This window comes from Neophocaena asiaeorientalis, unplaced genomic scaffold (genome assembly GCF_003031525.2).
Source record: "Neophocaena asiaeorientalis asiaeorientalis breed wild unplaced genomic scaffold, Neophocaena_asiaeorientalis_V1.1 scaffold40, whole genome shotgun sequence".
NCBI classification, from domain to species: Eukaryota; Metazoa; Chordata; class Mammalia; order Artiodactyla; family Phocoenidae; genus Neophocaena; species Neophocaena asiaeorientalis.
Window position 1 is genome coordinate 3274367 of NW_020185335.1, and position 13780 is coordinate 3288146.

The 13780-nt window shown below is 37.7% G+C and overlaps 1 protein-coding gene across 1 annotated transcript in view; it reads right to left on the reverse strand.

The window, feature by feature from the left end:
- Positions 1–13780, reverse strand: part of GLG1 (golgi glycoprotein 1) — a 150461-nt gene that overhangs the window by 33846 nt on the left and 102835 nt on the right. The window contains exons 5-9 of the mRNA XM_024735478.1: positions 9058–9261; positions 8086–8157; positions 6954–7137; positions 4321–4535; positions 411–532 (exon numbers count right to left, since the gene is read on the reverse strand). Of these exons, the coding sequence (XP_024591246.1) occupies positions 411–532; positions 4321–4535; positions 6954–7137; positions 8086–8157; positions 9058–9261 (797 nt within the window). The remainder of the gene's footprint in view (positions 1–410; positions 533–4320; positions 4536–6953; positions 7138–8085; positions 8158–9057; positions 9262–13780) is intronic.

A 13780-nucleotide genomic window follows, 5' to 3' on the forward strand; every position in this document is an offset into this window, starting at 1 on the left:
CATCACAATGCTGGGTCTAGGTTCTCTACATCATGGATGAGGCAGAGCCCAAGTCTCAATCCCAATACTAGTTTTTTTTTTTTTTTGCGGTACGCAGGCCCCTCCCACTGCGGAGCACAGGCTCCGGACGCGCAGGCCCAGCAGCCATGGCTCACGGGCCCAGCCGCTCCGCGGTATGTGGGATCCTCCCGGACCGGGGCACGAACAAGTGTCCCCTGCATTGGCAGGCAGACTCTCAACCACTGCGCCACCAGGGAAGCCCCTCAATACTAGTTTTAACAAAAGCTGGTATGTGTTCCTGCTTAACAAAATTTCAGTTAAGTTGCTAAACCATCTGAAAGTCATTTGGGGATATATTCCCCATGCTGCACTGCCAAATACAATACAATACCACAAATAAGATAACCTACATTGGGTCTCCGGATCTTATGTGTTTGCAGGCTGTCTGTATTACAGATTCACAAGCTTCATTCAAAGCTCTATCAATGCGGTAATCTGCACCAGGGTCAGTCTCCTGAATCAGTGTTTGAAGCTGGATTAAGAAAAATTAAGAAGGAAGAAAGAAAGTCACTTATACATCTAGGATGGGCAACGTCATGTCTTCAATCAGTTCTCAGTCTGGTATATCACAATGTACTCTTAACAAGGTACTACAATTGTCACTGGCCAAGCTCAACGGCTCTTGTCAAATACTTTCCAACTAGTTCTTCTACTTTGCAAGTTTTTCTGTTTAACTCATTGTAGGTATAGCTTGCCTACCTGTCTGAACCATCCCTGGATGTGTGCAAAACAAGAGGACCTTACAATATAAAAGCTGCCTCTTTCCTCACATCTGTTAATCAAATTACTAAATCTGACACTCAGTGCCAAGGCAGAGTTGAGTGGAGAAGAGTAAACAGAAGACATTTCCAGTTAGAGATCTAATTTGGTCTTAAAAATCTAGAATTTGAATTTTGCTGCAAAGACAATGGCATAAAACAAGTATACTCTGCTTTATTAAAAAGATGTGAGATTTCAGTTGCAAGAAATACCAATTACAAAAAACAAGAATATTACTTATAATTTCCTATTTTTCCTCAACTATTTTTTATATAACCAAGAGATGAACCAGAGCTTGTTCATTACAAGTAATACAGAAAAATACTTGTCATTATGCAGTTGAAAATGAGGATATATTCTTTAACATTTACTTTTGCTTGGTCCACACTCTGTCATAGAATAAAGTGAAAGCATGATAAGATGTGCCTCAGATTCTTTTTTCCTGTCTGAGGAGAAAGCAGTCGGGGCACAGATGAAAAAGCTCTAAATTAAGGATGAGAAAACCTGAGTTCTATTAATAGTTCTGTCTCTGCCAGATACTAGCTTTGGGAACAAAGGCAAGTTGATTAACCTCTAAGTTCCAGTTTCTTTAACTGCAAAGAATTATAAGGAAGAATAATATATAGAAGGTTGTGTAAGCTGCAAAGCATTTTACAGATGTAAAAGATCATTTACTACAGATGGGTAGCAGATGGTGTTTGGGGTGGGAATCTTAAATAACACAAAGCAAATCTGAACACTACGGTCCTTCTGGTTGGGGTTCCTTTTGTTCCAAGTTAAAGAATTGGAGCCCTTTTTGTGTCATTGATTTAGCCTCTGTAGGAGCCTTCTCTGATCCTCATACATTTGACCTACAATCCTATAGAGGCTCATATGAAAGCAGTGACCCCATCGCATACTTGATCAGAGAACAAAGATCAAAAGAAAAACCCAATTTTGTCTCTCCTAAAAGAAGTCAACAATCAAGATGAGAGAGTATGAAAGATATCTAATATTCTGGGATGGAACTTATTTATACCAATTCTTGGTGCAATTTGGAGAAGTTTCAAAATGCAGTGGTTAGCTAGTAGGAAGATTACTACTACTGTCAAATGACTACCAATTTTAATTTGCTGACAAAGACCAAAATATTTACTTCTTTTTCTGAGGGACATTATAAGCATCATGGGAGTCTGGAAGTTTCTCTAAGAACTTAGTTAAATATCCATGATTGACAGGCAAACTTTGAGAATTCTCCGTGCATGTACCAGACTGCAGGTTCTAAAAGAAGACAGTGAATGCCCTACAGACTCTAGGAGGTCAAAGGCTCAAGGGATCACTGCTACTCTGGAATCCAGTGACAGCGGTGTGGGAAATAAACACTACGTACATGAAATATTACATGATGATACATCTATTCCTGCCCCGATTGCTTAGGAAAACGTGAGAAAATGCTTCCAAAAAATTCGTCTAGAGAATAGACGGCAGTCTCCTCAGCCTAGGAGAGACTGGGCCCAGATTTGTTCAGCCATAACTGAAAAGAATTTAAGTTCATGATCACAGTGTATCTGGAAGAGTATATACTCATTAAGATAATAATTATTCCTATGCTTCACTATTTATTCGCTTTACTATTTATTGAGAGATCACTAAATCAAAGCACCACCAAGCAGAGAACAAGGGAAAATTAATGGTCAACCACAGACCAATATGGAAGTCTACTGTATCAAGGAAAGAAACTTTGAAAAGCAAATTATTACAAAACATTCCTCCATGTGACTGAGGATGGATAATGAAGTAGATGACTAAGGAAAACTTTCTCCCTTTGGATCACCTATCTTCAATTTTTGTGAGCAAAGGCTAAAGACCACAGGTCCATAAAAAACAAAATGAAGTGTTTCTTGCCCACTTAGCCAAACTTAATGTGGACAAAACTACGTATTTTACCTTTTGAGGCTAACCTCTAGGTTTGGAAGCACTTTCCTTTTGGGCACAAAGCATGAGGTGGGTGCTATTTACTTCTCTCTCAACAAGCTAAATTTCAAAAAGCCCTGGAGGTAAACTAGATGCTTCCAAATAAAATCAAACTAATTTCTTTTTTCTGTACACCTTAGTACAAAGTGTAGCCTCAGTAAAAATATAAGTTTAGTCCTGACCACCACCCTCCCCTTTGCATGCTGCATTAAGGATGAAATGTCTTGATTTGTTCTTGGTCTGGGGCCCAGGCACACACATTGTCACAGAAGTTTCCGAGGACAATCACCAGCAAAGACTGCTTCTGAGGAACTACATCCAGAAGCCTTCCTTCTAGCTAGGCTTGGTATTCTGGATAAGAGGCGACATTTATCTATTTTCCCCACTATGGGATGTGTAAGTTACTGTCCACTCTGGGTCAGGGTGAGTAATAGAAGCTAAGATGAAATTTTACTCCACGTCAAAATTCTATGGAAATTTTGTGTTTCAGACTGTAAAATTATGATTTTACCTGATTAGTAGGAAAATCAAATTCAATTAATATTCTGTTTTTAATAAAAAATGCCAACAACAAAAATAAGAGACTAATGAATTGCAGTTTTCTGAAGTTTCACTTAGGAGAGAATCTCAACCTTCTAATTTAGAGTATAAGGCTAAACTCTATCTTCTGTGCTTCCTAAAGGAAGGTATAGGAAACCACAGAATTCATTGTACAGGGTGCCACTGTTACATTTCGTATTGTAAATTGCTCAAAGACTCTTATTCGGTAAAAAGCAATAAACATGGATAATGGTAATGAAACAGATGCACTGTATCTATATATTATTTAACAAAATTATATTAATAAATTATATTATGTACCTGATCTATAGTTACTCAACTGTTTATGAACCTTGAATCAAGAACAACTTTATCTTCTCAAGCAAAGCACACTAATTTTTTCCAACTATCTTTACAGAACTGACTGTAGAGTTTGGCGGTAGAGAAAGACAGACCCTCCCATGCACAGCTGCCCTTGTTGAACAAGAAAAGATGGTGGGATTTTGAAAACGACATGCTTTCTTGATCCTTCAGGCCAGGAATTCATGCCATGCTGCATATCAGTAACACGAAGAGAATCTTAGAAAGTTTCAATTCATTTCAGCTCTCTTTCAGCCTCAACTCAATCAAAAGTGGTGGGAGAGGCACATTCTCTTTTGCTGGAAGACCTTTTCTGATTTACCAGAACCTGGTTTGCCTTAGTAAACACAATCTAGCCAGATATCTCTTCTTTAAACACTCCAGTAAACAATGCATTTAATCTATTTCTTTAAGTTTACTGTATAGCTCTTTTTATTTATTATGAGCTCAAACTTCTGCTCTGCAGCAAATTCCACGTTTTTACTCTGATATGCCTGAAGAAACAGTATTTTGTGTCTAGTTCTTAATACCTAAGGTTCACTGTGATGTCACAAATGATCCAGATAAATGAGCTGGGACAGTGTCAGGAAGAGGTCCTCGGCTGATAAACTGTAACATTAACAACGGCAGTGGAAAATCTGTCCTTACCGCTTGCTGGCAGTTCATTCCAAGGTTCCCTTTCTCCCCCCGAACTACTTTCATCAGACAATGCAGGGTTCGCCCTTTTCGATGCAATCCAGAACAGTGGTGTTCAATCTCCCCGCGACAGCTCAGGATGATTTCAGGGCTCAAAGAAAAGTCTTCCATCAGCATGCGGCGGTAATCTAACATCTCGCCCTGGCACTCACTGCTCACTTGCCGCCCTGTTAGGATTTAAGTCACAGCATTATGGACGGTGAGCTACAGGATCAGATATTACCACATATTAAAAGTACAAGTTTTTCCCTAGAATACACCAGTCATACTATTTTTATTTTTTTTATTTTTATTTATTTTTATTTTTTTTATTTTTTTTTTTATTTTGTGGTACGTGGGCCTCTCACTGTTGTGGCCTCTCCCGTTGCGGGGCACAGGCATCTAGACTGAAAAGCAGAGAACTTAGCAAAAGCTTTATCAGCCTAAAATGAGTTTAATACTCCAAAGACTAGGGTTTACCCTGTCAGGGTTCTGCCTTATACAGAATTTTATACTACTGAACTAGTAATGCGTATGTTTTGCCAACAGAAGTCTTATCAATAAGATAACTACTGGGGTAAAAATCAAAGCCAGGAAAATCCCTACTGGCTTACACCCTTTAAGCGTGTGGAAAAATCTTCACTTCAAATACTCACTACAGCTCCCCAACTCTTCTTTGAGCTGTCAATGCCATCTGGGAAAACTTATGAAATTTAACAAAAAAACCCCAGCTTTGCTGAGGTATAACTGACATATAATAAACTACGCTTTTAAAACATACAATTGGATAAGTCTGACATATGTACGCATCAATGAAACCATCACCACAATCAAGATATCGAACATATAACCATCAACTCCAAAAGCTTCCACATGTTCGTTTAGAATCCCTCCTTTCCTTTCCTCTCTACCCACCTACCCCATGCCCAGTCAACCAATGATCTGCTTTCTGTGACTACACATTATTTTACTAGTTTGCAGTTTTCAGAAGTTCATATAGATAAAGTTCATATAAATGGAATGATATGCTATGGACTCTTTTTTTTTTTGTCTGACTTCTTTCAGAGTTTTTGAGATTCAGCCACAAATCAACAGTGCGCTGCTTTTACTGAAATAATATGATTCCATTATGTGGCTATACTACAATTCGTCTATCCCTTAAACTGCTGATGAACATTTGGGTTATTTCCAGTTTGGGGCTATTACAAATATGCTGTTATGAGCATTCATACACAAGAGTTTATATGGATATATTCTTTCATATATCTTGGGTAACCTAGGACTTACACGGCTGGGTCATAAGTTAGATGTATGCAGAACTTCTTAAGAAACTGGCCAACTATTTTCCGAAGTAGAAATTTAAAATTCCCATCAATACTGTAGTTCCAGTTCTTTCACATCCTACTAACACTCACATGGTCAGACTTTTTAGTATTAAAAATCTGTATAACTTCTATGAATTACCTGTTCATATCCTTTGACCATTTATTTGCTGAGTCTTTTTGTGTTTCCTGTTAATTTGCAGTTTAAGGAGATTAACTCTCTATTTTTTAAATACCAAAATTAGATGTTTTGCATTCTGCTTTATAATATGCTTTTAGTAGTCAACAATCTCCACCTTTACATTTCAAGAAAATTTCATCAAACACCCAGACCATAATCAAAATTCTCCAATTTCCTCCAAAATGTCCTTCGTTTGCATGAATACCAAACATGCATGGTCTCTGGTTGCTATTCCATTGCTTTTAAGCTTAGGAGTCTTTCACTACCCAGATATGAGAAAAAAATTCAACAAAAAGTTCTGAGTTTTATTTAACAACTGATCTTTTTCCACTTAACTTTTTAATCACTAGTCAATTGTCCTAGCATCATTCATTGGACAGCTAGAAATTTCATTTTTACATCCTATAGTCCATGTTAAGAAATGTTCTTTCTGAATGACTCTGACCTTTTATACATCCTTCTTAGTTCCTTTATCAGGGATTGACTTTTGGACTGAACAGACCCTGAGTCTGACCTTATAAGGTAATCCTTCCTTCTTTCACTGCTTAATTTCTTTATATCAACACTGTTAGAATAATAACAGTACTTGTCACTTACCGTATGTTACGTGCTATGCCAAAAAACCTCATTCGATCCTCACAAGAACTCCTCAACACAGGTAATATATTTTTGTTTTATAGATAAGAAAAATGAGGTTTGGAGAGATTAAGAAACATAAATAATGGTCCCCAGGCAGTTAGTATGCTGATAGAGCCATCATTTGAAGTCACGTCTCTCTGACCCAAAGCTCATATGCTAAATCATTACGCTTCCCTGACTCTCCTAAAATTGCTGTGTGACATGCATTTTAAAAATTTTAAATTGGATTTGAGAAATATACCTTACTTAAAAAAGGCTGGGATGTAAAGAAAAACAAAATTTAGGGCTGTTGAGTTAAGAAGAAGGGGCTTCAATAAGACTTAGGGATACCAAGCCTTCAGCCTAGAGTTTTGCTTACAAAGAAAGGCTCCTGAGTCACAAGGTACAAGTGTACTCAAAAGAGCCCACATAGCAGGAGACGATCCAAAAAGGAGCGAAAAGGATAAAAAGAAATTAACTCTTACCTCTATGCACAGCTGACTCCAGACACATCAGAAGGTAGGAGAGCCTGGCTTCCCGGGACCGAGGAAGGTTTTCCACGTTGCACCGGTATTTCTTCAAGTCACTCTTACAGGATTTGGCCAATGAATAACTGACTTTATAATCCTGGGCAATCAGCTTTTGGCGGGTTGTTAGTGCTTCTCGACACTGAGAAAAGAGGGCACCAAGGGAGCTGTGAGACCGCTCAGGAGGCTGAGCCGTTCACATGTACCTCTAAGACAAGCAGAGGCTCATGGCCAAGTACAGTAAACAACTGCAGTAGTTACCAAAATGTCTCCGTTTAGGTTTGGTTAAAATTGAGCACAAGTGTGCTGAACTAGTGTAGCAAGAAGTAGGGGTATATGAGCAGGAAAGCCTGGAATTCTATGGTGAATTGCTGATTGCTGCAACAATAGCAACTGTCCAAAACACATAAATATTTGGTAGATTCTAATACATGAACTTGACAAAGTATTCTTTTCCTCTTCAACAATATCCCTAAAGTAAATTTTACCAGAATGAAAGTGGCAACTGACATAACACTCTGGAAGCTCCATTCTACTATACTTTTTAAATATAATTATTCAATACTAAATGATATAAGGAAGTGAAATGAAAAACGTTTCTTCAGCTGCACAGGAAAGTAAGTGACAGGATAGCAAAGCCAAAAATAATGACTTTCAAAAGTCATGAAAGATTCTTGCATTCATCCAGGGACAAAGAACTAACAGTAATGAGAAAGCTTAATGACACAGTTGCTGAAAAATTAAATTGCTAATTATCTATGAAGCATATTGGTTTGGTTAGTCTAAACTTCTTGAGTACATAGGGATGGCTTCAGTGTGATTCTGACATAAAATTCTCTGATTTTACTCCCCAAATTGATTCCCCATTGGCGTCCCAAAGTCCAGATATCACGAGAAGCTTAATTTTTTTGGTTTAGGTAAAATATGCTTTGGTTTCCTACTAAAAGCCAAGTATCTTACCCCTGAAAAGGACAAGCTGTATCAGTATTTTATATTTTGGTATGAGTTTATAAGAATATTGTTTGAGAGGATTTGAGAAAGCTTTTAAGAAAATGAATAAAATGCTGGTTTGTTTCAAAGTAATACTTACTTTTTCACTCATGGATTCTTCAAATTTATGGTTAAAGAGGCACTTATATACTCTGCCTTCACCAGCTTGTGTCTGTAAGATGGAATATAACGTCATCATCATCACTAGCTAAGTAGTTACGCTGGGCAATATCCACAATCTTCTAAAGAACTTTCTGTTAAATTATTATAATGATGACTACCTTTGAACACATGGCTCAGCCATTTATAAAATTTAGTAGCCTTTGAAAGAAAGTAATGATTGCAGTAAAGATGAAAAAAAATTTCCCATGGTATTTGAATACACTGTCATGTGTTCCCAGACATACTGTTAATTAGGAAACCAAGAGAAGCGTCAATGAGTCTCTCTTCTTACAACTTTATGCTAGAGTCAATAAAACTCTAGCATTGGCTCTGATCAGTGGTTCTGATAGTTAAAGCTATTAATTCAAAACAGCAGGCAGAGTGGGAGTGTACACAAGTCACGCTCAGTCCTTTGCGGTAAAGATGAAGATTATTTCTGCCTAAAGGGTTGGAAAGTTCTTCTATAGGGTATGCAGGTAGTAACCAAAGATTTGGTTTTAAAAGTTAGCCACCTGTTGCTTCCTTCGTCTTAGCCAAAAGTAGTTAAATATAAATACGTAATATGGCCAATTTTTAGCCACGGAATATATGTGAATGGGATTCCCTGGTAAGATAGGATTCCTATATATAAAACAGACTTCCAAGAACTGAAATTGAGAAGTGAGATAGAGTAGAAAAAACAACGTATGGAGACTGTTCGAAGCCAAGTGTTAACTAGATGTTACCTCAAGGCTGAGCAGCCGTATCCAGTACCCAGATAACTTTCTGTTATCCTGGGACCAACTCCACCTTCCATTTCAGTGACTTTTCTACATGTGACAGCTTGTGTTGGTTTAATTTTGGAATCGAGTATAAAAAAATATTTAGGAAGAAAAGGAAGCAAAGAAGAACAGTTTCTGAGCTGACTCACATTTTCACAAAAACGTTCCCGATCATCTCGGCAGGCAAAATATAAATGCCGGTCTAAGTGAAAGTCATCTGAGGACAGCTCAGCCACCCGGAGAATGGCTTTCTTGCAGAGTTCAGAGACTTGAATCTTAGGATCTCTTTCTTCTGCTTCCTTCACCAGGCCTTTCTCCAAGCATGACACCACCTCACCCTGTGAATGTGCATCCTAAAACAGCAAGGATACTAACATTTAAAAACTCTCACCACCATGAGCATCAAATAAACATCATTTGGTTAAAAACAAAAAACCAAAAAGACCAACTCAACACACAATTGTTTATCAATGTTCTATTGAGAAATAGGGTGAGAACCAACCACATTGTGAAAGTTACAGAAAATGCCCTCGATAATCTTTGGTAAGAATGTAATAGTTGCAAGCTATAAATGAAAATACAGATCCTGGGAAATTTAAGTCAGGTTAGTTTACACTAGAAACAAGAACCTGACTTTTCAGAGTTTAAAATGTCAGAAAATTTTAAAGAAATTACATCAGCCCAATGTAGTGATCACAGTTCATTGTCAATACTGATAGAACACTGCAGAAATATCTGTTCATTTACCTCTAAGGGCTAGGTATTTCTCAAATAATAGTGCTTTAGTCAAGTTTAAAAAATAACAACAAACCTCAAAATTCACTGAGAAAATATGTTATAGAGACCCCCTTTCTCTTTTTTCTATTTTATACTGTCCGCAAAGACCCCAATCTTTAGTGTAATGTTCACTTTGATGTTCTGGATTTATCTTAATATGATTTAACAAGATTACCACCATTTATACAAACTGCTTTTGAGAGCTTTCCTAAAACCATCCAATTATCTTTAATTGTACATTGCATCTACCCCACAGCAACCACAAGCACTCAATCGTTCAAAATATGAAAAATTTCCCCTAAACACTTTCTATTCAAGAGTCCTAATTTTCTATACTCAGAAGATATGCTTCAAAAACTTGAGAGGTATATCCATAAATATACCAAACCAAAGCAGCAGAAAATTCAGTGTTATCATTTTACTGACACACACACACACACACACACACACACACACACGCACGCACGCACGCATATAAAATCTCATTATAGTAAAATACCATGGTTATGAAATCATCTGTATATAAGACTCCTAAAACTAGGTAGGGAAACATCTATTTTACTAAAATTTCAATTCAACAAAAAATGTATATAGTTTTTTTCCATTTTGTTGTAATAGGGTTTGTTCCACAGCACATTTATTTCCAAGTATTTTCATGAAAACTTTCATGTTTTCTCCTAATATACCTGTGACAAGGGGCTACGAGCTGTGATACCTGTTGTGCGGTTGAGTAAACAGAGGCCTAGAGGAGTTTATCAACTCGTCCAAGTTGCAGAACATAAGGCACCTAGCTAACAGTCCACCATTTATTTTTTTAGATCTTGGAGTGCTATGAAACTCCTACAATTTGTATGTGGGTTTTGCATATTTTTCCTGAGGAGAGTTCATAGCTTTCATTAAATTTCAAAAGGTTTTCTGATCCAAAAAAGATCAGGAAGCACACTATACTAGCAGATTCTCGCGCCTTCCTATTTTCTATCTGTACCTCAAACTTTCTCACTAGCTTTATGATTCCATCCTATGCTTAGAAACGGGAGATGAGCAAAAAGTTTTTTTAGAGAGTAATTCTGAAGGGAGAAAAAACTCTGAAGGACAAGTGACAAAAAGATAAGGACAGAGAGAAAAGTGGACACAACCCCAGAAATTCAGAGTAAGGCTTATTTTTTCTTCCTAATTTATGAGTGACACTAAAATGTGTCTGACTTTGGCTCACTTAGAAGAGCCCTACCCATTTCCACTTCCCAAAGGAAAAACAAACCTGTGATAACAAAGATTTGGAAACATATCAGTCACTTACAGTTTACAAGAGATTATTATAAACATGATTTTGTGTTAATGAAATAATGTCCTATACCCAATTTTAGTAGCTCATAATAACTTACTGAGAGGTTGCTAGCAATTAGGTTGTAATCATATAAAAGAGGTTGAAAATAACAGCATGATAGTCAACTCACGATTTAGACTTACCCTTTAGTTCTGACATCATAGGGTAAAGAAATGATTTCCCTGTAATGAGTCTAAGTGTTTCCCTGTATACTTAGGGTTTACAACTGTTTAAATGCACCAGCACCACGGTTTGAGATCCTCTAAGGAATGTGAGATGTAATTTTAATTATAGCAATTGTAGCACCACATATTAGTATTGTGCCATAACATCACCTCCATTAGATATTTTCATTCATCATAACTTTAGATAATTTTTTCTAATAAAGATATTTCAGGAATTCTTCTCAGTTTCCCAGAGTCTCTGAGCTTTTCAGTTCAGCCCATTTGAGTTATACAACTGAAATGTACGCAAATATTTGACAAAGAAGACTGTAGGGTTATTACTGAATATGAATGAAAGCAAGGAACTGTACAGCAGCACATTACCTACAAGAAAATGAAATTACTTAGGGTTAGGTTTTAAAAAGTTATTAATATGCAGGCTTGACATATGAATAACAAATGATACTGTAAATGGACGTAAAATGAATTTTTAAAATTCTTATTGTGGTGAGACAAATGTCTGTCTTAAAACTATTACTGGGCTTCCCTGGTGGCGCAGTGGTTGAGAGTCCACCAGCCGATGCAGGGTACACGGGTTCGTGCCCCGGTCCGGGAAGATCCCACATGCCGCAGAGCGGCTGGGCCCGTGAGCCATGGCCGCTGAGCCTGCGCACCCGGAGCCTGTGCTCCGTAACGGGAGAGGCCACAACAGTGAGAGGCCCGCGTACCGCAAAAAACAAACAAACAAACACACTATTACTAGGGTCCCGATCAGTTTTTAGCAGTTCAATAGGTAATATTTTTTCTTCTCCATACACCTTGCCTTATGAAAAAAATTTTTTAAAGACCAGAGAAGGATAACACTAATCACAAAAAGGTGGGCAAGAACTCAGTTTTCATCTCTGCTATTAACCATTCTCCATTTCAACATCTGTAATGTCTTCTGTGATCTACCTCTATAGGTAAAGAGAGAAAAAGAATGTCTGAACTATTCAAAGTAGTTGGTTAAAAGCAGAAAAGGATAAAATGATAAAACTAGTGTGTGAAAAGTATAAAAGGAGTAATAATATGGGGCACTTGTCTGCAATTAAGTTCCTGTACTGGATGCCACATTCTACTTTCTCTTCAAATGATATAAATTATTTACATTTACTTTTGGAGATCTGCCTTTTCATTTTAAAAATATTTGTTTAGAAAATTCTAAAGGTTTTATTAAATATATAGTCTTTGTTCTAAAAATTTACATATATTAACATTCTGAAAAAATCATTATAGTTTTGAAATTATGACATTTATATGTTCATACAGAGGCAGGGTATAAACAGATTAACCATGACCCCTCTCCTCTGGCCTTTGGAGGTGAGTTCAAAGCTAGTCACAGAGGAGTTTGCAAGCTTCAGGGCAACAAATTTAAAACTGATGAGTGTGTTCTCTTCTATGGTCAGAAGCTGACTTTATAAATTTTCAGGATAATTTTCAAAACTAAATAACTTGGCTTCAGAGAAGTAAACTATAGTTAGAAAAAGGCAAAGAAGGGCTGAGGACAGACTGCTATCATTTTAAAACTTGGCTGTGGCAATAGGGTGGATTACATAGAAAGGAACATGCTTTTTCAGAAGTGCAGGCATGAGTCATTCTAGGGTGCTAGGGTGGGGGTCTGGAGTAAAAAGAAATTCATCTAACTGGCAGGTAGAGCCAAAGATGAAAATGACAGAAATGTGCATTTGGATGGTCCATGGAAACATTTTTTGTTATTTTAACTAAGCTGAAAAATCAATCCTCACTGCCACATCTTTGGGCTCTGGCACTGTTATATTCTACCATGGTTCAAGTCAGTGCAGACTTAGTAACTTGTACACGCAGCTGAAAGCAGGTTTTGCACTGACAATTCAGACTGCTAGTGGGAAGCTAACCAGCAATTATCTTGGTGGGCAATAGGGAAGAACTACTACAAAGAGAGGTGAATTGTAATGGTCTGCTCTACAGCATGGATCACTAACCACAAAAATGAAAATGTGTCATCACTGATTCCTGAAAAGTGTGTCTGTTACACTTATATGAAGATTTTTAAGAGCGAGGTTTGGAACTGGATATAACCCTCAACACCCTAAATAAAGTCAGAGGCGCTTCCTGAACTATCAGGGTGACTTAAATGCTTTTGTTCCATTTCTGCAGTGTGCTGGGAAAGTGAAGAATCACCCTTCTTGATTAAAACTGGCCTTTCATTAGCTGCCTGAAAGCTAAATGCCAGTTCACAGTGCTCTCAAGACCGACTCAGAGGTTTCCTGTGAAAGGGCGAGCCCTGTGCTGGTATGAAGCAAAGGGTATTTGGTGACAGCCAGACAATAACCAGCGCTCAAACCTTCATTTGAACTGGTGTGTGCAGTTCCAGAATTCTAACACCATGCCCCCCAGTCAGGGATGGAAGCCTGCAAGTCACAGTGCTCTGAACAGAGGGCAAAGGCACAAATGGATTTTGCTTTCTCTCGTACTTCCTGAACAGCAGAAATGAGCAGCAGCAATTAACAGCTGATGCCATACACAGGTCTCAGACTGCCTCTCCCACCGGCATCTGCTACTTTTCAGGAGTTCTTTCATTTTTGCTAA